The 24,081-nt window shown below is 36.8% G+C and overlaps 5 protein-coding genes across 6 annotated transcripts in view; all 5 read right to left on the reverse strand.

Annotated features, from left to right (window-relative positions):
• LOC125674557 (uncharacterized) overlaps window positions 1-24,081 on the reverse strand; it is a 412,455-nt gene that overhangs the window by 155,997 nt on the left and 232,377 nt on the right. The gene's annotated exons all lie outside the window — the stretch shown is intronic.
• On the reverse strand, window positions 1,247-8,215 carry LOC125665342 (mucin-2-like). The gene is made up of 11 exons (XM_056150915.1): window positions 7,818-8,215; window positions 7,574-7,724; window positions 7,265-7,369; window positions 6,291-6,568; window positions 6,047-6,197; window positions 5,736-5,840; window positions 4,683-4,960; window positions 2,908-3,058; window positions 2,597-2,701; window positions 1,544-1,821; window positions 1,247-1,450 (listed from the first exon to the last, which is right to left on the reverse strand). The coding sequence occupies exons 1-11, from the start codon at window positions 8,196-8,198 to the stop codon at window positions 1,247-1,249; spliced, it is 2,187 nt and encodes a 728-aa protein (XP_056006890.1). The 5' UTR covers window positions 8,199-8,215.
• On the reverse strand, window positions 8,766-11,275 carry LOC130051093 (uncharacterized). Of its 2 annotated transcripts, XR_008799511.1 has the most exons (3): window positions 10,322-11,275; window positions 9,104-9,625; window positions 8,766-8,896 (listed from the first exon to the last, which is right to left on the reverse strand). XR_008799511.1 is itself a non-coding variant. In XM_056152422.1 (2 exons), the coding sequence occupies exons 1-2, from the start codon at window positions 10,479-10,481 to the stop codon at window positions 9,327-9,329; spliced, it is 459 nt and encodes a 152-aa protein (XP_056008397.1). In that variant the 5' UTR covers window positions 10,482-11,275; the 3' UTR covers window positions 8,766-9,326. The 2 variants fall into 2 exon arrangements, 1 of the variants encoding a protein (XP_056008397.1); XM_056152422.1 differs by having other exon boundaries at window positions 8,766-9,625.
• LOC130051094 (uncharacterized) lies at window positions 14,886-17,395 on the reverse strand. Its single transcript, XM_056152423.1, has 2 exons — window positions 16,442-17,395; window positions 14,886-15,745 (listed from the first exon to the last, which is right to left on the reverse strand). Exons 1-2 carry the CDS (start codon window positions 16,599-16,601, stop codon window positions 15,447-15,449), a joined length of 459 nt encoding a protein of 152 aa, XP_056008398.1. The 5' UTR covers window positions 16,602-17,395; the 3' UTR covers window positions 14,886-15,446.
• LOC130051095 (uncharacterized) lies at window positions 21,006-22,941 on the reverse strand. Its single transcript, XM_056152424.1, has 2 exons — window positions 22,562-22,941; window positions 21,006-21,865 (listed from the first exon to the last, which is right to left on the reverse strand). Exons 1-2 carry the CDS (start codon window positions 22,719-22,721, stop codon window positions 21,567-21,569), a joined length of 459 nt encoding a protein of 152 aa, XP_056008399.1. The 5' UTR covers window positions 22,722-22,941; the 3' UTR covers window positions 21,006-21,566.

A 24,081-nucleotide genomic window follows, 5' to 3' on the forward strand; every position in this document is an offset into this window, starting at 1 on the left:
ATACATCCTACCTCTTCCTTTCTCAACTCAGTATCTTCTGGAGTGGTAACAATGAAGGTAACGGTTTGTGTATTTTTGGTGGTCACCGTGATCTTTCCTATGGGAGATTTATCATCCTTGTCTTTAAAGACAATCCTGATTTTCACCTCCCGGCCGGGCTCGCCAGTTACCGTTCCCAGGGTACCATTTAGAGGAGACGAACTAGGAGACTTATGTTCGTCAACAAAGACCTCTACCAGATCGGGTAATTCATCTGTACCTGCATCGTCCAACATGGGAACAGGACAGACTGAAAGAAGGAAAAACACAAATCTCTCAACAAGCATTCCTCTTCTACCTCTATTCCATTTCTTCATTCCAAATTTCATCTTTGTAATCTTAGTCAGTTTCATACAATAATTGCTTTTATTGAGGTGTTCTGCGACACTCGTACAAATTTGAAACATCTTCAAAGATGTCAGAATTTGAACACTTTTAAAAAAGCATTTAAAAACACATCTTTTAAGACTTGCATATCACTAGTATTATAGGTGGTTAAATCTTTATGGTTTCTTTACCATCATTTTAACATGACCTTTTCCAGTTTATAATTGTATATTCATTTCAACTATTGTATTTTATACCATTTGATTGTACGGCGTGGAACTTTTTTCATGCATATCATGTGTTAGATTTTAGTAATTTTACTTCACATTATTCATGTTTTTCTAGCATTGTTTTGATATTATCTGTCCTAGTGCTATTATAATTTCCTTTCATTACGTTTATAACGTGCTGTATCATTGTTATTGTGTGCAGCGCTTTAGAGTGGTTATTTTTGGTGTTCCTTTACACATAAGCTTCTAAAGAGGAAAGTTGATAGTCTATTCTTGCCATACTTCGGGTTCTGTACTTCATATCAAAGGGAAATTCTTTTTATATAATGCGTTACAATCACCAGCGGTTTATGCAATACAAATGCCAGAAGGTAGTATCCATGTCACATACCGTACGGGCTAGTCGGTGCAGATGGTGAGATTGTTGTTGAGTAGGGTGGACCTGGTGGTGTGGTAGTCGTTGGTGTGGACACAGTAGTTGGTGTACTAACAGCTTCTGAAAAACAAAAACATGCATCAAATGTCAAAGTATATCCTCCGGTTTTATTCATGTATGGTGTATGTCAACTCAAAAAGCAATTACCAAGACAATTAAAACACAAAAATGGACAGAGAGAAAAGAGACGGAAAGAGACAGACCGACGGACATATCAACAGAAAAGTCGAATATGAGGAAAATAGAGAAATAAAACAACGGGTATACCTTTTTCAATACATGCTTCGATTCCCAAGTTATTGACAGAAATGCTTTCTGTTTCCTCTGGTTCTGGTTTGAAGACAATCTCTAATTCTTTGCCTTCCAAGCCCGTGAAGTCTGTCTCAACAGTACTCTCCTCACTTGGATTGGTTACGATCTGCAAATGTCATACAAAATGCATACATAAAACGTCTCAAACATGAATGAAGATAATCATTTGCATTCAAAATCACTCGGAACTACATCGTACCTCTTCCTTTCTCAACTCAGTATCTTCTGGAGTGGTAACAATGAAGGTAACGGTTTGTGTATTTTTGGTGGTCACCGTGATCTTTCCTATGGGAGATTTATCATCCTTGTCTTTAAAGACAATCCTGATTTTCACCTCCTGGCCGGGCTCGCCAGTTACCGTTCCCAGGGTACCATTTAGAGGAGACGAAGTAGGAGACTTATGTTCGTCAACAAAGACCTCTACCAGATCGGGTAATTCGTCTGTACCAGCATCGTCCAACATGGGAACAGGACAGACTGAAAGAAGGAAAAACACAAATCTCTCAACAAGCATTCCTCTTCTACCTCTATTCCATTTCTTCATTCCAAATTTGATCTTTGTAATCTTAGTCAGTTTCATACAATAATTGCTTTTATTGAGGTGTTCTGCGACACTCGTACAAATTTGAAACATCTTCAAAGATGTCAGAATTTGAACACTTTTAAAAAAGCATTTAAAAACACATCTTTTAAGACTTGCATATCACTAGTATTATAGGTGGTTAAATCTTTATGGTTTCTTTACCATCATTTTAACATGACCTTTTCCAGTTTATAATTGTATATTCATTTCAACTATTGTATTTTATACCATTTGATTGTACGGCGTGGAACTTTTTTCATGCATATCATGTGTTAGATTTTAGTAATTTTACTTCACATTAATCATGTTTTTCTAGCATTATTTTGATATTATCTGTCTTAGTGCTATTATAATTTCCTTTCATTCCGTTTACAACATTCTGTATCATTTTTATTGTGTGCAGCGCTTTAGAGTGGTTATTTATAGTCATATAGGGCGCTATATAAATAAATATTAACATTACTATTATTAAAGAACAATATCGCGTAAAACGCAATTTTTGGTGTTCCTTTACACATAAGCTTCTAAGGAGGAAAGTTTATAGTCTATTCTTGCCATACTTCGGGTTCTGTACTTCATATCAAAGGCAAATTCTTTTTATATAATGCGTTACAATCACCAGCGGTTTATGCAATACAAATGCCAGAAGGTAGTATCCATGTCACATACCGTACGGGCTAGTCGGTGCAGATGGTGAGATTGTTGTTGAGTAGGGTGGACCTGGTGGTGTGGTAGTCGTTGGTGTGGACACAGTAGTTGGTGTACTAACAGCTTCTGAAAAACAAAAACATGCATCAAATGTCAAAGTATATCCTCCGGTTTTATTCATTTATGGTGTATGTCAACTCAAAAAGCAATTACCAAGACAATTAAAACACTAAATGGACAGAGAGAAAAGAGACGGAAAGAGACAGACCGACGGACATATCAACAGAAAAGCCGAATATGAGGAAAATAGAGAAATAAAACAGCGGGTATACCTTTTTCAATACATGCTTCGATTCCCAAGTTATTGACAGAAATGCTTTCTGTTTCCTCTGCTTGTGGTTTGAAGACAATCTCTAATTCTTTGCCTTCCAAGCCCGTGAAGTCTGTCTCAACAGTACTCTCCTCACTTGGATTGGTTACGATCTGCAAATGTCATACAAAATGCATACATAAAACGTCTCAAACATGAATGAAGATAATCATTTGCATTCAAAATCACTCGGAACTACATCGTACCTCTTCCTTTCTCAACTCAGTATCCTCTGGAGTTGTAACAATGAAGGTAACGGTTTGTGTATTTTTGGTGGTCACCGTGATCTTTCCTATGGGAGATTTATCATCCTTGTCTTTAAAGACAATCCTGATTTTCACCTCCTGGCCGGGCTCGCCAGTTACCGTTCCCAGGGTACCATTTAGAGGAGACGAACTAGGAGACTTATGTTCGTCAACAAACACCTCTACCAGATCGGGTAATTCGTCTGTACCTGCATCGTCCAACATGGGAACAGGACAGACTGAAAGAAGGAAAAACTCAAATCTCTCAACAAGCATTCTTCTTCTACCTCTACTCCATGTCTTCATTCCAAATTTCATCTTTGTAATCTTAGTCAGTTTCATACAACAATTGCTTTTATTTAGGTGTTCTGCGACAATCATACAAATTTGAAACATCTTCAAAGATGTCAGAATTTGAACACTTTTAAAAAAGCATTTAAAAACACATCTTTTAAGACTTGCATATCACTAGTATTATAGGTGGTTAAATCTTTATGGTTTCTTTACCATCATTTTAACATGACCTTTTCCAGTTTATAATTGTATATTCATTTCAACTATTGTATTTTATACCATTTGATTGTACGGCGTGGAACTTTTTTCATGCATATCATGTGTTAGATTTTAGTAATTTTACTTCACATTATTCATGTTTTTCTAGCATTGTTTTGATATTATCTGTCCTAGTGCTATTATAATTTCCTTTCATTACGTTTATAACATTCTGTATCATTGTTATTGTGTGCAGCGCTTTAGAGTGGTTATTTTTGGTGTTCCTTTACACATAAGCTTCTAAAGAGGAAAGTTGATAATCTATTCTTGCCATATTTCGGGTTCTGTACTTCATATCAAAGGGAAATTCTTTTTATATAATGCGTTACAATCACCAGCGGTTTATGCAATACAAATGCCAGAAGGTAGTATCCATGTCACATACCGTACGGGCTAGTCGGTGCAGATGGTGAGATTGTTGTTGAGTAGGGTGGACCTGGTGGTGTGGTAGTCGTTGGTGTGGACACAGTAGTTGGTGTACTAACAGCTTCTGAAAAACAAAAACATGCATCAAATGTCAAAGTATATCCTCCGGTTTTATTCATTTATGGTGTATGTCAACTCAAAAAGCAATTACCAAGACAATTAAAACACTAAATGGACAGAGAGAAAAGAGACGGAAAGAGACAGACCGACGGACATATCAACAGAAAAGCCGAATATGAGGAAAATAGAGAAATAAAACAGCGGGTATACCTTTTTCAATACATGCTTCGATTCCCAAGTTATTGACAGAAATGCTTTCTGTTTCCTCTGGTTCTGGTTTGAAGACAATCTCTAATTCTTTGCCTTCCAAGCCCGTGAAGTCTGTCTCAACAGTACTCTCCTCACTTGGATTGGTTACGATCTGCAAATGTCATACAAAATGCATACATAAAACGTCTCAAACATGAATGAAGATAATCATTTGCATTCAAAATCACTCGGGACTACATCCTACCTCTTCCTTTCTCAACTCAGTATCCTCTGGAGTGGTAACAATGAAGGTAACGGTTTGTGTATTTTTGGTGGTCACCGTGATCTTTCCTATGGGAGATTTATCATCCTTGTCTTTAAAGACAATCCTGATTTTCACCTCCTGGCCGGGCTCGCCAGTTACCGTTCCCAGGGTACCATTTAGAGGAGACGAAGTAGGAGACTTATGTTCGTCAACAAAGACCTCTACCAGATCGGGTAATTCGTCTGTACCAGCATCGTCCAACATGGGAACAGGACAGACTGAAAGAAGGAAAAACACAAATCTCTCAACAAGCATTCCTCTTCTACCTCTATTCCATTTCTTCATTCCAAATTTCATCTTTGTAATCTTAGTCAGTTTCATACAATAATTGCTTTTATTTAGGTGTTCTGCGACACTCGTACAAATTTGAAACATCTTCAAAGATGTCAGAATTTGAACACTTTTAAAAATGCATTTAAAAACACATCTTTTAAGACTTGCATATCACTAGTATTATAGGTGGTTAAATCTTTATGGTTTCTTTACCATCATTTTAACATGACCTTTTCCAGTTTATAATTGTATATTCATTTCAACTATTGTATTTTATACCATTTGATTGTACGGCGTGGAACTTTTTTCATGCATATCATGTGTTAGATTTTAGTAATTTTACTTCACATTAATCATGTTTTTCTAGCATTGTTTTGATATTATCTGTCTTAGTGCTATTATAATTTCCTTTCATTCCGTTTACAACATTCTGTATCATTTTTATTGTGTGCAGCGCTTTAGAGTGGTTATTTATAGTCATATAGGGCGCTATATAAATAAATATTAACATTACTATTATTAAAGAACAATATCGCGTAAAACGCAATTTTTGGTGTTCCTTTACACATAAGCTTCTAAGGAGGAAAGTTTATAGTCTATTCTTGCCATACTTCGGGTTCTGTACTTCATATCAAAGGGAAATTCTTTTTATATAATGCGTTACAATCACCAGCGGTTTATGCAATACAAATGCCAGAAGGTAGTATTCATGTCACATACCGTACGGGCTAGTCGGTGCAGATGGTGAGATTGTTGTTGAGTAGGGTGGACCTGGTGGTGTGGTAGTCGTTGGTGTGGACACAGTAGTTGGTGTACTAACAGCTTCTGAAAAACAAAAACATGCATCAAATGTCAAAGTATATCCTCCGGTTTTATTCATTTATGGTGTATGTCAACTCAAAAAGCAATTACCAAGACAATTAAAACACTACATGGACAGAGAGAAAAGAGACGGAAAGAGACAGACCGACGGACATATCAACAGAAAAGCCGAATATGAGGAAAATAGAGAAATAAAACAGCGGGTATACCTTTTTCAATACATGCTTCGATTCCCAAGTTATTGACAGAAATGCTTTCTGTTTCCTCTGCTTGTGGTTTGAAGACAATCTCTAATTCTTTGCCTTCCCAGCCCGTGAAGTCTGTCTCAACAGTACTCTCCTCACTTGGATTGGTTACGATCTGCAAATGTCATACAAAATGCATACATAAAACGTCTCAAACATGAATGAAGATAATCATTTGCATTCAAAATTACTCGGAACTACATCGTACCTCTTCCTTTCTCAACTCAGTATCCTCTGGAGTTGTAACAATGAAGGTAACGGTTTGTGTATTTTTGGTGGTCACCGTGATCTTTCCTATGGGAGATTTATCATCCTTGTCTTTAAAGACAATCCTGATTTTCACCTCCTGGCCGGGCTCGCCAGTTACCGTTCCCAGGGTACCATTTAGAGGAGACGAAGTAGGAGACTTATGTTCGTCAACAAAGACCTCTACCAGATCGGGTAATTCGTCTGTACCAGCATCGTCCAACATGGGAACAGGACAGACTGAAAGAAGGAAAAACTCAAATCTCTCAACAAGCATTCTTCTTCTACCTCTACTCCATGTCTTCATTCCAAATTTCATCTTTGTAATCTTAGTCAGTTTCATACAACAATTGCTTTTATTTAGGTGTTCTTCGACACTCGTACAAATTTGAAACATCTTCAAAGATGTCAGAATTTGAAAAGTTTTAAAAAACATTTAAAAACACATCTTTTAAGACTTGCATATCATTAGTATTATAGGTGGTTAATCTTTATGGTTTCTTTACCATCATTTTAACATGACCTTTTCCAGTGTATAATTGTATATTTATTTCAACTATTGTATTTTATACCATTTGATTGTACGGCGTGGAACTTTTTTCATGCATATCATGTGTTAGATTTTAGTAATTTTACTTCACATTATTCATGTTTTTCTAGCATTGTTCTGACATTATCTGTCCTAGTGCTATTATAATTTCCTTTCATTACGTTTATAACATGCTGTATCATTGTTATTGTCTGCAGCGCTTTAGAGTGGTTATTTTTGGTGTTCCTTTACACATAAGCTTCTAAAGAGGAAAGTTGATAATCTATTCTTGCCATATTTCGGGTTCTGTACTTCATATCAAAGGGAAATTCTTTTTATATAATGCGTTACAATCACCAGCGGTTGATGCAATACAAATGCCAGAAGGTAGTATCCATGTCACATACCGTACGGGCTAGTCGGTGCAGATGGTGAGATTGTTGTTGAGTAGGGTGGACCTGGTGGTGTGGTAGTCGTTGGTGTGGACACAGTAGTTGGTGTACTAACAGCTTCTGAAAAACAAAAACATGCATCAAATGTCAAAGTATATCCGTTTTTATTCATTTATGGTGTATGTCAACTCAAAAAGCAATTACCAAGACAATTAAAACACAAAAATGGACAGAGAGAAAAGAGACGGAAAGAGACAGACCGACGGACATATCAACAGAAAAGTCGAATATGAGGAAAATAGAGAAATAAAACAGCGGGTATACCTTTTTCAATACATGCTTCGATTCCCAAGTTATTGACAGAAATGCTTTCTGTTTCCTCTGCTTCTGGTTTGAAGACAATCTCTAATTCTTTGCCTTCCAAGCCCGTGAAGTCTGTCTCAACAGTACTCTCCTCACTTGGATTGGTTACGATCTGCAAATGTCATACAAAATGCATACATAAAACGTCTCAAACATGAATGAAGATAATCATTTGCATTCAAAATCACTCGGGACTACATCCTACCTCTTCCTTTCTCAACTCAGTATCCTCTGGAGTGGTAACAATGAAGGTAACGGTTTGTGTATTTTTGGTGGTCACCGTGATCTTTCCTATGGGAGATTTATCATCCTTGTCTTTAAAGACAATCCTGATTTTCACCTCCTGGCCGGGCTCGCCAGTTACCGTTCCCAGGGTACCATTTAGAGGAGACGAAGTAGGAGACTTATGTTCGTCAACAAAGACCTCTACCAGATCGGGTAATTCGTCTGTACCTGCATCGTCCAACATGGGAACAGGACAGACTGAAAGAAGGAAAAACTCAAATCTCTCAACAAGCATTCTTCTTCTACCTCTACTCCATGTCTTCATTCCAAATTTCATCTTTGTAATCTTAGTCAGTTTCATACAACAATTGCTTTTATTTAGGTGTTCTTCGACACTCGTACAAATTTGAAACATTTTCAAAGATGTCAGAATTTGAAAAGTTTTAAAAAACATTTAAAAACACATCTTTTAAGACTTGCATATCATTAGTATTATAGGTGGTTAATCTTCATGGTTTCTTTACAATCATTTTAACATGACCTTTTCAAGTGTATAATTGTATATTCATTTCAACTATTGTATTTTATACCATTTGATTGTACGGCGTGGAACTTTTTTCATGCATATCATGTGTTAGATTTTAGTAATTTTACTTCACATCATTCATGTTTTTCTAGCATTGTTCTGACATTATCTGTCTTAGTGCTATTATAATTTCCTTTCATTACGTTTATAACATTCTGTATCATTGTTATTGTCTGCAGCGCTTTAGAGTGGCTATTTTTGGTGTTCCTTTACACATAAGCTTCTAAGGAGGAAAGTTTATAGTCTATTCTTGCCATATTTCGGGTTCTGTACTTCATATCAAAGGGAAATTCTGCTTATATAATGCGTTACAATCACCAGCGTTTTATGCAATACAAATGCCAGAAGGTAGTATCCATGTCACATACCGTACGGGCTAGTCGGTGCAGATGGTGAGATTGTTGTTGAGTAGGGTGGACCTGGTGGTGTGGTAGTCGTTGGTGTGGACACAGTAGTTGGTGTACTAACAGCTTCTGAAAAACAAAAACATGCATCAAATGTCAAAGTATATCCTCCGGTTTTATTCATTTATGGTGTATGTCAACTCAAAAAGCAATTACCAAGACAATTAAAACACAAAAATGGACAGAGAGAAAAGAGACGGAAAGAGACAGACCGACGGACATATCAACAGAAAAGTCGAATATGAGGAAAATAGAGAAATAAAACAGCGGGTATACCTTTTTCAATACATGCTTCGATTCCCAAGTTATTGACAGAAATGCTTTCTGTTTCCTCTGCTTGTGGTTTGAAGACAATCTCTAATGCTTTGCCTTCCAAGCCTGTGAAGTCTGTCTCAACAGTACTCTCCTCACTTGGATTGGTTACGATCTGCAAATGTCATACAAAATGCATACATAAAACGTCTCAAACATGAATGAAGATAATCATTTGCATTCAAAATCACTCGGAACTACATCGTACCTCTTCCTTTCTCAACTCAGTATCCTCTGGAGTTGTAACAATGAAGGTAACGGTTTGTGTATTTTTGGTGGTCACCGTGATCTTTCCTATGGGAGATTTATCATCCTTGTCTTTAAAGACAATCCTGATTTTCACCTCCTGGCCGGGCTCGCCAGTTACCGTTCCCAGGGTACCATTTAGAGGAGACGAAGTAGGAGACTTATGTTCGTCAACAAAGACCTCTACCAGATCGGGTAATTCGTCTGTACCAGCATCGTCCAACATGGGAACAGGACAGACTGAAAGAAGGAAAAACTCAAATCTCTCAACAAGCATTCTTCTTCTACCTCTACTCCATGTCTTCATTCCAAATTTCATCTTTGTAATCTTAGTCAGTTTCATACAACAATTGCTTTTATTTAGGTGTTCTTCGACACTCGTACAAATTTGAAACATTTTCAAAGATGTCAGAATTTGAAAAGTTTTAAAAAACATTTAAAAACACATCTTTTAAGACTTGCATATCATTAGTATTATAGGTGGTTAATCTTCATGGTTTCTTTACAATCATTTTAACATGACCTTTTCAAGTGTATAATTGTATATTCATTTCAACTATTGTATTTTATACCATTTGATTGTACGGCGTGGAACTTTTTTCATGCATATCATGTGTTAGATTTTAGTAATTTTACTTCACATCATTCATGTTTTTCTAGCATTGTTCTGACATTATCTGTCTTAGTGCTATTATAATTTCCTTTCATTACGTTTATAACATTCTGTATCATTGTTATTGTCTGCAGCGCTTTAGAGTGGCTATTTTTGGTGTTCCTTTACACATAAGCTTCTAAGGAGGAAAGTTTATAGTCTATTCTTGCCATATTTCGGGTTCTGTACTTCATATCAAAGGGAAATTCTGCTTATATAATGCGTTACAATCACCAGCGTTTTATGCAATACAAATGCCAGAAGGTAGTATCCATGTCACATACCGTACGGGCTAGTCGGTGCAGATGGTGAGATTGTTGTTGAGTAGGGTGGACCTGGTGGTGTGGTAGTCGTTGGTGTGGACACAGTAGTTGGTGTACTAACAGCTTCTGAAAAACAAAAACATGCATCAAATGTCAAAGTATATCCTCCGGTTTTATTCATTTATGGTGTATGTCAACTCAAAAAGCAATTACCAAGACAATTAAAACACAAAAATGGACAGAGAGAAAAGAGACGGAAAGAGACAGACCGACGGACATATCAACAGAAAAGTCGAATATGAGGAAAATAGAGAAATAAAACAGCGGGTATACCTTTTTCAATACATGCTTCGATTCCCAAGTTATTGACAGAAATGCTTTCTGTTTCCTCTGCTTGTGGTTTGAAGACAATCTCTAATGCTTTGCCTTCCAAGCCTGTGAAGTCTGTCTCAACAGTACTCTCCTCACTTGGATTGGTTACGATCTGCAAATGTCATACAAAATGCATACATAAAACGTCTCAAACATGAATGAAGATAATCATTTGCATTCAAAATCACTCGGAACTACATCGTACCTCTTCCTTTCTCAACTCAGTATCCTCTGGAGTTGTAACAATGAAGGTAACGGTTTGTGTATTTTTGGTGGTCACCGTGATCTTTCCTATGGGAGATTTATCATCCTTGTCTTTAAAGACAATCCTGATTTTCACCTCCTGGCCGGGCTCGCCAGTTACCGTTCCCAGGGTACCATTTAGAGGAGACGAAGTAGGAGACTTATGTTCGTCAACAAAGACCTCTACCAGATCGGGTAATTCGTCTGTACCTGCATCGTCCAACATGGGAACAGGACAGACTGAAAGAAGGAAAAACTCAAATCTCTCAACAAGCATTCTTCTTCTACCTCTACTCCATGTCTTCATTCCAAATTTCATCTTTGTAATCTTAGTCAGTTTCATACAACAATTGCTTTTATTTAGGTGTTCTTCGACACTCGTACAAATTTGAAACATTTTCAAAGATGTCAGAATTTGAAAAGTTTTAAAAAACATTTAAAAACACATCTTTTAAGACTTGCATATCATTAGTATTATAGGTGGTTAATCTTCATGGTTTCTTTACAATCATTTTAACATGACCTTTTCAAGTGTATAATTGTATATTCATTTCAACTATTGTATTTTATACCATTTGATTGTACGGCGTGGAACTTTTTTCATGCATATCATGTGTTAGATTTTAGTAATTTTACTTCACATCATTCATGTTTTTCTAGCATTGTTCTGACATTATCTGTCTTAGTGCTATTATAATTTCCTTTCATTACGTTTATAACATTCTGTATCATTGTTATTGTCTGCAGCGCTTTAGAGTGGCTATTTTTGGTGTTCCTTTACACATAAGCTTCTAAGGAGGAAAGTTTATAGTCTATTCTTGCCATATTTCGGGTTCTGTACTTCATATCAAAGGGAAATTCTGCTTATATAATGCGTTACAATCACCAGCGTTTTATGCAATACAAATGCCAGAAGGTAGTATCCATGTCACATACCGTACGGGCTAGTCGGTGCAGATGGTGAGATTGTTGTTGAGTAGGGTGGACCTGGTGGTGTGGTAGTCGTTGGTGTGGACACAGTAGTTGGTGTACTAACAGCTTCTGAAAAACAAAAACATGCATCAAATGTCAAAGTATATCCTCCGGTTTTATTCATTTATGGTGTATGTCAACTCAAAAAGCAATTACCAAGACAATTAAAACACAAAAATGGACAGAGAGAAAAGAGACGGAAAGAGACAGACCGACGGACATATCAACAGAAAAGTCGAATATGAGGAAAATAGAGAAATAAAACAGCGGGTATACCTTTTTCAATACATGCTTCGATTCCCAAGTTATTGACAGAAATGCTTTCTGTTTCCTCTGCTTGTGGTTTGAAGACAATCTCTAATGCTTTGCCTTCCAAGCCTGTGAAGTCTGTCTCAACAGTACTCTCCTCACTTGGATTGGTTACGATCTGCAAATGTCATACAAAATGCATACATAAAACGTCTCAAACATGAATGAAGATAATCATTTGCATTCAAAATCACTCGGAACTACATCGTACCTCTTCCTTTCTCAACTCAGTATCCTCTGGAGTTGTAACAATGAAGGTAACGGTTTGTGTATTTTTGGTGGTCACCGTGATCTTTCCTATGGGAGATTTATCATCCTTGTCTTTAAAGACAATCCTGATTTTCACCTCCTGGCCGGGCTCGCCAGTTACCGTTCCCAGGGTACCATTTAGAGGAGACGAAGTAGGAGACTTATGTTCGTCAACAAAGACCTCTACCAGATCGGGTAATTCGTCTGTACCAGCATCGTCCAACATGGGAACAGGACAGACTGAAAGAAGGAAAAACTCAAATCTCTCAACAAGCATTCTTCTTCTACCTCTACTCCATGTCTTCATTCCAAATTTCATCTTTGTAATCTTAGTCAGTTTCATACAACAATTGCTTTTATTTAGGTGTTCTTCGACACTCGTACAAATTTGAAACATTTTCAAAGATGTCAGAATTTGAAAAGTTTTAAAAAACATTTAAAAACACATCTTTTAAGACTTGCATATCATTAGTATTATAGGTGGTTAATCTTCATGGTTTCTTTACAATCATTTTAACATGACCTTTTCAAGTGTATAATTGTATATTCATTTCAACTATTGTATTTTATACCATTTGATTGTACGGCGTGGAACTTTTTTCATGCATATCATGTGTTAGATTTTAGTAATTTTACTTCACATCATTCATGTTTTTCTAGCATTGTTCTGACATTATCTGTCTTAGTGCTATTATAATTTCCTTTCATTACGTTTATAACATTCTGTATCATTGTTATTGTCTGCAGCGCTTTAGAGTGGCTATTTTTGGTGTTCCTTTACACATAAGCTTCTAAGGAGGAAAGTTTATAGTCTATTCTTGCCATATTTCGGGTTCTGTACTTCATATCAAAGGGAAATTCTGCTTATATAATGCGTTACAATCACCAGCGTTTTATGCAATACAAATGCCAGAAGGTAGTATCCATGTCACATACCGTACGGGCTAGTCGGTGCAGATGGTGAGATTGTTGTTGAGTAGGGTGGACCTGGTGGTGTGGTAGTCGTTGGTGTGGACACAGTAGTTGGTGTACTAACAGCTTCTGAAAAACAAAAACATGCATCAAATGTCAAAGTATATCCTCCGGTTTTATTCATTTATGGTGTATGTCAACTCAAAAAGCAATTACCAAGACAATTAAAACACAAAAATGGACAGAGAGAAAAGAGACGGAAAGAGACAGACCGACGGACATATCAACAGAAAAGTCGAATATGAGGAAAATAGAGAAATAAAACAGCGGGTATACCTTTTTCAATACATGCTTCGATTCCCAAGTTATTGACAGAAATGCTTTCTGTTTCCTCTGCTTGTGGTTTGAAGACAATCTCTAATGCTTTGCCTTCCAAGCCTGTGAAGTCTGTCTCAACAGTACTCTCCTCACTTGGATTGGTTACGATCTGCAAATGTCATACAAAATGCATACATAAAACGTCTCAAACATGAATGAAGATAATCATTTGCATTCAAAATCACTCGGAACTACATCGTACCTCTTCCTTTCTCAACTCAGTATCCTCTGGAGTTGTAACAATGAAGGTAACGGTTTGTGTATTTTTGGTGGTCACCGTGATCTTTCCTATGGGAGATTTATCATCCTTGTCTTTAAAGACAATCCTGATTTTCACCTCCTGGCCGGGCTCGCCAGTTACCGTTCCCAGGGTACCATTTAGAGGAGACGAAGTAGGAGACTTATGTTCGTCAACAAAGACCTCTACCAGATCGGGTAATTCGTCTGTACCAGCATCGTCCAACATGGGAACAGGACAGACTGAAAGAAGGAAAAACTCAAATCTCTCAACAAGCATTCTTCTTCTACCTCTACTCCATGTCTTCATTCCAAATTTCATCTTTGTAATCTTAGTCAGTTTCATACAACAATTGCTTTTATTTAGGTGTTCTTCGACACTCGTACAAATTTGAAACATTTTCAAAGATGTCAGAATTTGAAAAGTTTTAAAAAACATTTAAAAACACATCTTTTAAGACTTGCATATCATTAGTATTATAGGTGGTTAATCTTCATGGTTTCTTTACAATCATTTTAACATGACCTTTTCAAGTGTATAATTGTATATTCATTTCAACTATTGTATTTTATACCATTTGATTGTACGGCGTGGAACTTTTTTCATGCATATCATGTGTTAGATTTTAGTAATTTTACTTCACATCATTCATGTTTTTCTAGCATTGTTCTGACATTATCTGTCTTAGTGCTATTATAATTTCCTTTCATTACGTTTATAACATTCTGTATCATTGTTATTGTCTGCAGCGCTTTAGAGTGGCTATTTTTGGTGTTCCTTTACACATAAGCTTCTAAGGAGGAAAGTTTATAGTCTATTCTTGCCATATTTCGGGTTCTGTACTTCATATCAAAGGGAAATTCTGCTTATATAATGCGTTACAATCACCAGCGTTTTATGCAATACAAATGCCAGAAGGTAGTATCCATGTCACATACCGTACGGGCTAGTCGGTGCAGATGGTGAGATTGTTGTTGAGTAGGGTGGACCTGGTGGTGTGGTAGTCGTTGGTGTGGACACAGTAGTTGGTGTACTAACAGCTTCTGAAAAACAAAAACATGCATCAAATGTCAAAGTATATCCTCCGGTTTTATTCATTTATGGTGTATGTCAACTCAAAAAGCAATTACCAAGACAATTAAAACACAAAAATGGACAGAGAGAAAAGAGACGGAAAGAGACAGACCGACGGACATATCAACAGAAAAGTCGAATATGAGGAAAATAGAGAAATAAAACAGCGGGTATACCTTTTTCAATACATGCTTCGATTCCCAAGTTATTGACAGAAATGCTTTCTGTTTCCTCTGCTTGTGGTTTGAAGACAATCTCTAATGCTTTGCCTTCCAAGCCTGTGAAGTCTGTCTCAACAGTACTCTCCTCACTTGGATTGGTTACGATCTGCAAATGTCATACAAAATGCATACATAAAACGTCTCAAACATGAATGAAGATAATCATTTGCATTCAAAATCACTCGGAACTACATCGTACCTCTTCCTTTCTCAACTCAGTATCCTCTGGAGTTGTAACAATGAAGGTAACGGTTTGTGTATTTTTGGTGGTCACCGTGATCTTTCCTATGGGAGATTTATCATCCTTGTCTTTAAAGACAATCCTGATTTTCACCTCCTGGCCGGGCTCGCCAGTTACCGTTCCCAGGGTACCATTTAGAGGAGACGAAGTAGGAGACTTATGTTCGTCAACAAAGACCTCTACCAGATCGGGTAATTCGTCTGTACCAGCATCGTCCAACATGGGAACAGGACAGACTGAAAGAAGGAAAAACTCAAATCTCTCAACAAGCATTCTTCTTCTACCTCTACTCCATGTCTTCATTCCAAATTTCATCTTTGTAATCTTAGTCAGTTTCATACAACAATTGCTTTTATTTAGGTGTTCTTCGACACTCGTACAAATTTGAAACATTTTCAAAGATGTCAGAATTTGAAAAGTTTTAAAAAACATTTAAAAACACATCTTTTAAGACTTGCATATCATTAGTATTATAGGTGGTTAATCTTCATGGTTTCTTTACAATCATTTTAACATGACCTTTTCAAGTGTATAATTGTATATTCATTTCAACTATTGTATTTTATACCATTTGATTGTACGGCGTGGAACTTTTTTCATGCATATCATGTGTTAGATTTTAGTAATTTTACTTCACATCATTCATGTTTTTCTAGCATTGTTCTGACATTATCTGTCTTAGTGCTATTATAATTTCCTTTCATTACGTTTATAACATTCTGTATCATTGTTATTGTCTGCAGCGCTTTAGAGTGGCTATTTTTGGTGTTCCTTTACACATAAGCTTCTAAGGAGGAAAGTTTATAGTCTATTCTTGCCATATTTCGGGTTCTGTACTTCATATCAAAGGGAAATTCTGCTTATATAATGCGTTACAATCACCAGCGTTTTATGCAATACAAATGCCAGAAGGTAGTATCCATGTCACATACCGTACGGGCTAGTCGGTGCAGATGGTGAGATTGTTGTTGAGTAGGGTGGACCTGGTGGTGTGGTAGTCGTTGGTGTGGACACAGTAGTTGGTGTACTAACAGCTTCTGAAAAACAAAAACATGCATCAAATGTCAAAGTATATCCTCCGGTTTTATTCATTTATGGTGTATGTCAACTCAAAAAGCAATTACCAAGACAATTAAAACACAAAAATGGACAGAGAGAAAAGAGACGGAAAGAGACAGACCGACGGACATATCAACAGAAAAGTCGAATATGAGGAAAATAGAGAAATAAAACAGCGGGTATACCTTTTTCAATACATGCTTCGATTCCCAAGTTATTGACAGAAATGCTTTCTGTTTCCTCTGCTTGTGGTTTGAAGACAATCTCTAATGCTTTGCCTTCCAAGCCTGTGAAGTCTGTCTCAACAGTACTCTCCTCACTTGGATTGGTTACGATCTGCAAATGTCATACAAAATGCATACATAAAACGTCTCAAACATGAATGAAGATAATCATTTGCATTCAAAATCACTCGGAACTACATCGTACCTCTTCCTTTCTCAACTCAGTATCCTCTGGAGTTGTAACAATGAAGGTAACGGTTTGTGTATTTTTGGTGGTCACCGTGATCTTTCCTATGGGAGATTTATCATCCTTGTCTTTAAAGACAATCCTGATTTTCACCTCCTGGCCGGGCTCGCCAGTTACCGTTCCCAGGGTACCATTTAGAGGAGACGAAGTAGGAGACTTATGTTCGTCAACAAAGACCTCTACCAGATCGGGTAATTCGTCTGTACCTGCATCGTCCAACATGGGAACAGGACAGACTGAAAGAAGGAAAAACTCAAATCTCTCAACAAGCATTCTTCTTCTACCTCTACTCCATGTCTTCATTCCAAATTTCATCTTTGTAATCTTAGTCAGTTTCATACAACAATTGCTTTTATTTAGGTGTTCTTCGACACTCGTACAAATTTGAAACATTTTCAAAGATGTCAGAATTTGAAAAGTTTTAAAAAACATTTAAAAACACATCTTTTAAGACTTGCATATCATTAGTATTATAGGTGGTTAATCTTCATGGTTTCTTTACAATCATTTTAACATGACCTTTTCAAGTGTATAATTGTATATTCATTTCAACTATTGTATTTTATACCATTTGATTGTACGGCGTGGAACTTTTTTCATGCATATCATGTGTTAGATTTTAGTAATTTTACTTCACATCATTCATGTTTTTCTAGCATTGTTCTGACATTATCTGTCTTAGTGCTATTATAATTTCCTTTCATTACGTTTATAACATTCTGTATCATTGTTATTGTCTGCAGCGCTTTAGAGTGGCTATTTTTGGTGTTCCTTTACACATAAGCTTCTAAGGAGGAAAGTTTATAGTCTATTCTTGCCATATTTCGGGTTCTGTACTTCATATCAAAGGGAAATTCTGCTTATATAATGCGTTACAATCACCAGCGTTTTATGCAATACAAATGCCAGAAGGTAGTATCCATGTCACATACCGTACGGGCTAGTCGGTGCAGATGGTGAGATTGTTGTTGAGTAGGGTGGACCTGGTGGTGTGGTAGTCGTTGGTGTGGACACAGTAGTTGGTGTACTAACAGCTTCTGAAAAACAAAAACATGCATCAAATGTCAAAGTATATCCTCCGGTTTTATTCATTTATGGTGTATGTCAACTCAAAAAGCAATTACCAAGACAATTAAAACACAAAAATGGACAGAGAGAAAAGAGACGGAAAGAGACAGACCGACGGACATATCAACAGAAAAGTCGAATATGAGGAAAATAGAGAAATAAAACAGCGGGTATACCTTTTTCAATACATGCTTCGATTCCCAAGTTATTGACAGAAATGCTTTCTGTTTCCTCTGCTTGTGGTTTGAAGACAATCTCTAATGCTTTGCCTTCCAAGCCTGTGAAGTCTGTCTCAACAGTACTCTCCTCACTTGGATTGGTTACGATCTGCAAATGTCATACAAAATGCATACATAAAACGTCTCAAACATGAATGAAGATAATCATTTGCATTCAAAATCACTCGGAACTACATCGTACCTCTTCCTTTCTCAACTCAGTATCCTCTGGAGTTGTAACAATGAAGGTAACGGTTTGTGTATTTTTGGTGGTCACCGTGATCTTTCCTATGGGAGATTTATCATCCTTGTCTTTAAAGACAATCCTGATTTTCACCTCCTGGCCGGGCTCGCCAGTTACCGTTCCCAGGGTACCATTTAGAGGAGACGAAGTAGGAGACTTATGTTCGTCAACAAAGACCTCTACCAGATCGGGTAATTCGTCTGTACCAGCATCGTCCAACATGGGAACAGGACAGACTGAAAGAAGGAAAAACTCAAATCTCTCAACAAGCATTCTTCTTCTACCTCTACTCCATGTCTTCATTCCAAATTTCATCTTTGTAATCTTAGTCAGTTTCATACAACAATTGCTTTTATTTAGGTGTTCTTCGACACTCGTACAAATTTGAAACATTTTCAAAGATGTCAGAATTTGAAAAGTTTTAAAAAACATTTAAAAACACATCTTTTAAGACTTGCATATCATTAGTATTATAGGTGGTTAATCTTCATGGTTTCTTTACAATCATTTTAACATGACCTTTTCAAGTGTATAATTGTATATTCATTTCAACTATTGTATTTTATACCATTTGATTGTACGGCGTGGAACTTTTTTCATGCATATCATGTGTTAGATTTTAGTAATTTTACTTCACATCATTCATGTTTTTCTAGCATTGTTCTGACATTATCTGTCTTAGTGCTATTATAATTTCCTTTCATTACGTTTATAACATTCTGTATCATTGTTATTGTCTGCAGCGCTTTAGAGTGGCTATTTTTGGTGTTCCTTTACACATAAGCTTCTAAGGAGGAAAGTTTATAGTCTATTCTTGCCATATTTCGGGTTCTGTACTTCATATCAAAGGGAAATTCTGCTTATATAATGCGTTACAATCACCAGCGTTTTATGCAATACAAATGCCAGAAGGTAGTATCCATGTCACATACCGTACGGGCTAGTCGGTGCAGATGGTGAGATTGTTGTTGAGTAGGGTGGACCTGGTGGTGTGGTAGTCGTTGGTGTGGACACAGTAGTTGGTGTACTAACAGCTTCTGAAAAACAAAAACATGCATCAAATGTCAAAGTATATCCTCCGGTTTTATTCATTTATGGTGTATGTCAACTCAAAAAGCAATTACCAAGACAATTAAAACACAAAAATGGACAGAGAGAAAAGAGACGGAAAGAGACAGACCGACGGACATATCAACAGAAAAGTCGAATATGAGGAAAATAGAGAAATAAAACAGCGGGTATACCTTTTTCAATACATGCTTCGATTCCCAAGTTATTGACAGAAATGCTTTCTGTTTCCTCTGCTTGTGGTTTGAAGACAATCTCTAATGCTTTGCCTTCCAAGCCTGTGAAGTCTGTCTCAACAGTACTCTCCTCACTTGGATTGGTTACGATCTGCAAATGTCATACAAAATGCATACATAAAACGTCTCAAACATGAATGAAGATAATCATTTGCATTCAAAATCACTCGGAACTACATCGTACCTCTTCCTTTCTCAACTCAGTATCCTCTGGAGTTGTAACAATGAAGGTAACGGTTTGTGTATTTTTGGTGGTCACCGTGATCTTTCCTATGGGAGATTTATCATCCTTGTCTTTAAAGACAATCCTGATTTTCACCTCCTGGCCGGGCTCGCCAGTTACCGTTCCCAGGGTACCATTTAGAGGAGACGAAGTAGGAGACTTATGTTCGTCAACAAAGACCTCTACCAGATCGGGTAATTCGTCTGTACCAGCATCGTCCAACATGGGAACAGGACAGACTGAAAGAAGGAAAAACTCAAATCTCTCAACAAGCATTCTTCTTCTACCTCTACTCCATGTCTTCATTCCAAATTTCATCTTTGTAATCTTAGTCAGTTTCATACAACAATTGCTTTTATTTAGGTGTTCTTCGACACTCGTACAAATTTGAAACATTTTCAAAGATGTCAGAATTTGAAAAGTTTTAAAAAACATTTAAAAACACATCTTTTAAGACTTGCATATCATTAGTATTATAGGTGGTTAATCTTCATGGTTTCTTTACAATCATTTTAACATGACCTTTTCAAGTGTATAATTGTATATTCATTTCAACTATTGTATTTTATACCATTTGATTGTACGGCGTGGAACTTTTTTCATGCATATCATGTGTTAGATTTTAGTAATTTTACTTCACATCATTCATGTTTTTCTAGCATTGTTCTGACATTATCTGTCTTAGTGCTATTATAATTTCCTTTCATTACGTTTATAACATTCTGTATCATTGTTATTGTCTGCAGCGCTTTAGAGTGGCTATTTTTGGTGTTCCTTTACACATAAGCTTCTAAGGAGGAAAGTTTATAGTCTATTCTTGCCATATTTCGGGTTCTGTACTTCATATCAAAGGGAAATTCTGCTTATATAATGCGTTACAATCACCAGCGTTTTATGCAATACAAATGCCAGAAGGTAGTATCCATGTCACATACCGTACGGGCTAGTCGGTGCAGATGGTGAGATTGTTGTTGAGTAGGGTGGACCTGGTGGTGTGGTAGTCGTTGGTGTGGACACAGTAGTTGGTGTACTAACAGCTTCTGAAAAACAAAAACATGCATCAAATGTCAAAGTATATCCTCCGGTTTTATTCATTTATGGTGTATGTCAACTCAAAAAGCAATTACCAAGACAATTAAAACACAAAAATGGACAGAGAGAAAAGAGACGGAAAGAGACAGACCGACGGACATATCAACAGAAAAGTCGAATATGAGGAAAATAGAGAAATAAAACAGCGGGTATACCTTTTTCAATACATGCTTCGATTCCCAAGTTATTGACAGAAATGCTTTCTGTTTCCTCTGCTTGTGGTTTGAAGACAATCTCTAATGCTTTGCCTTCCAAGCCTGTGAAGTCTGTCTCAACAGTACTCTCCTCACTTGGATTGGTTACGATCTGCAAATGTCATACAAAATGCATACATAAAACGTCTCAAACATGAATGAAGATAATCATTTGCATTCAAAATCACTCGGAACTACATCGTACCTCTTCCTTTCTCAACTCAGTATCCTCTGGAGTTGTAACAATGAAGGTAACGGTTTGTGTATTTTTGGTGGTCACCGTGATCTTTCCTATGGGAGATTTATCATCCTTGTCTTTAAAGACAATCCTGATTTTCACCTCCTGGCCGGGCTCGCCAGTTACCGTTCCCAGGGTACCATTTAGAGGAGACGAAGTAGGAGACTTATGTTCGTCAACAAAGACCTCTACCAGATCGGGTAATTCGTCTGTACCAGCATCGTCCAACATGGGAACAGGACAGACTGAAAGAAGGAAAAACTCAAATCTCTCAACAAGCATTCTTCTTCTACCTCTACTCCATGTCTTCATTCCAAATTTCATCTTTGTAATCTTAGTCAGTTTCATACAACAATTGCTTTTATTTAGGTGTTCTTCGACACTCGTACAAATTTGAAACATTTTCAAAGATGTCAGAATTTGAAAAGTTTTAAAAAACATTTAAAAACACATCTTTTAAGACTTGCATATCATTAGTATTATAGGTGGTTAATCTTCATGGTTTCTTTACAATCATTTTAACATGACCTTTTCAAGTGTATAATTGTATATTCATTTCAACTATTGTATTTTATACCATTTGATTGTACGGCGTGGAACTTTTTTCATGCATATCATGTGTTAGATTTTAGTAATTTTACTTCACATCATTCATGTTTTTCTAGCATTGTTCTGACATTATCTGTCTTAGTGCTATTATAATTTCCTTTCATTACGTTTATAACATTCTGTATCATTGTTATTGTCTGCAGCGCTTTAGAGTGGCTATTTTTGGTGTTCCTTTACACATAAGCTTCTAAGGAGGAAAGTTTATAGTCTATTCTTGCCATATTTCGGGTTCTGTACTTCATATCAAAGGGAAATTCTGCTTATATAATGCGTTACAATCACCAGCGTTTTATGCAATACAAATGCCAGAAGGTAGTATCCATGTCACATACCGTACGGGCTAGTCGGTGCAGATGGTGAGATTGTTGTTGAGTAGGGTGGACCTGGTGGTGTGGTAGTCGTTGGTGTGGACACAGTAGTTGGTGTACTAACAGCTTCTGAAAAACAAAAACATGCATCAAATGTCAAAGTATATCCTCCGGTTTTATTCATTTATGGTGTATGTCAACTCAAAAAGCAATTACCAAGACAATTAAAACACAAAAATGGACAGAGAGAAAAGAGACGGAAAGAGACAGACCGACGGACATATCAACAGAAAAGTCGAATATGAGGAAAATAGAGAAATAAAACAGCGGGTATACCTTTTTCAATACATGCTTCGATTCCCAAGTTACTGACAGAAATACTTTCTGTTTCCTCTGCTTGTGGGTTGAAGACAATCTCTAATTCTTTGCCTTCCAAGCCCATGAAGTCTGTCTCAACAGTACTCTCCTCACTTGGATTGGTTACGATCTGCAAATATCATACAAAATGCATACATAAAACGTCTCAAACATGAATGAAGATAATCATTTGCATTCAAAATTACTCGGGACTACATCGTACCTCTTCCTTTCTCAACTCAGTATCCTCTGGAGTGGTAACAATGAAGGTAACGGTTTGTGTATTTTTAGTGGTCACTGTGATCTTTCCTATGGGAGATTTATCATCCTTGTCTTTAAAGACAATCCTGATTTTCACCTCCTGGCCGGGCTCGCCAGTTACCGTTCCCAGGGTACCATTTAGAGGAGACGAAGTAGGAGACTTATGTTCGTCAACAAAGACCTCTACCAGATCGGGTAATTCGTCTGTACCAGCATCGTCCAACATGGGAAAAGGACAGCCTGAAAGAAGGAAATACACAAATCGTTCAACAAACATTCTTCTTCTACCTCTTCTCCATGTGTTCATTCTAGATTCGATCTTTGTAATCTTAGTCTTTTTAATAAATAAGTTGGTTTAATCAAGGAGTTTTATGATATTCATGCGAATTCAAAGCATCTTCAAGGTGCAATATCACGTACACCACAACATTGTGATCGTTCATGCATATACTTATAACGAATGAAATTTTGCCGTGTAGTGCTTTGTTGGTAGATTATTTGTTCAGTACTTCTTATGGAAGGGCGATTCTTTTAATAGAATGAACTGGGAGACTTAATTTCTTCAACAAAGAAGTCTACTAGTTTGGGTATTTTACCTTTACCTACATCGTCTTAAATAGGTACAGGACACGCTGAAATATGGAAATGCGTCTTCTCCAAGAATATAGTACGGTTCTAAATCAGTTTTCATAGACTTTACTTATTATTCATTTCAATTAATTTCATTTGGAAGGTATATATACAACCGTGTATATTGAACATTTTTATATCTAATTAAAACACACACTCGATATATTTACTATATATACAATGGTTGCATGGTGGTATAGTTTGTTATCGGATTTTTGTCACTTGTGTCAGTAACTAAATGCTTCAAAAATTCATTACTTTGGAAAGTGTTTCTGACAACAAGATATACAGGAAAT

This window comes from Ostrea edulis, chromosome 10 (assembly GCF_947568905.1).
Source record: "Ostrea edulis chromosome 10, xbOstEdul1.1, whole genome shotgun sequence".
Lineage (NCBI taxonomy): Eukaryota > Metazoa > Mollusca > Bivalvia > Ostreida > Ostreidae > Ostrea > Ostrea edulis.

Excerpts from the sequence above, each read along its gene's own strand:
- LOC125665342 (XM_056150915.1), bottom strand. The coding sequence starts at position 8,198 with ATGAAACTGACTAAGATTACAAAGATGAAATTTGGAATGAAGACATGG. Across the intron at positions 7,725-7,817 it reads CTGAGTTGAGAAAGGAAGAG|ATCGTAACCAATCCAAGTGA; the intron begins GTAGGATGTAGT and ends TGACATTTGCAG. Across the intron at positions 5,841-6,046 it reads CGAAGCATGTATTGAAAAAG|AAGCTGTTAGTACACCAACT; the intron begins GTATACCCGCTG and ends TTTGTTTTTCAG.
- LOC130051093 (XM_056152422.1), bottom strand. The coding sequence starts at position 10,481 with ATGAATAAAACCGGAGGATATACTTTGACATTTGATGCATGTTTTTGT. Across the intron at positions 9,626-10,321 it reads TGCACCGACTAGCCCGTACG|TCTGTCCTGTTCCCATGTTG; the intron begins GTATGTGACATG and ends TCCTTCTTTCAG.
- LOC130051094 (XM_056152423.1), bottom strand. The coding sequence starts at position 16,601 with ATGAATAAAACCGGAGGATATACTTTGACATTTGATGCATGTTTTTGT. Across the intron at positions 15,746-16,441 it reads TGCACCGACTAGCCCGTACG|TCTGTCCTGTTCCCATGTTG; the intron begins GTATGTGACATG and ends TCCTTCTTTCAG.
- LOC130051095 (XM_056152424.1), bottom strand. The coding sequence starts at position 22,721 with ATGAATAAAACCGGAGGATATACTTTGACATTTGATGCATGTTTTTGT. Across the intron at positions 21,866-22,561 it reads TGCACCGACTAGCCCGTACG|TCTGTCCTGTTCCCATGTTG; the intron begins GTATGTGACATG and ends TCCTTCTTTCAG.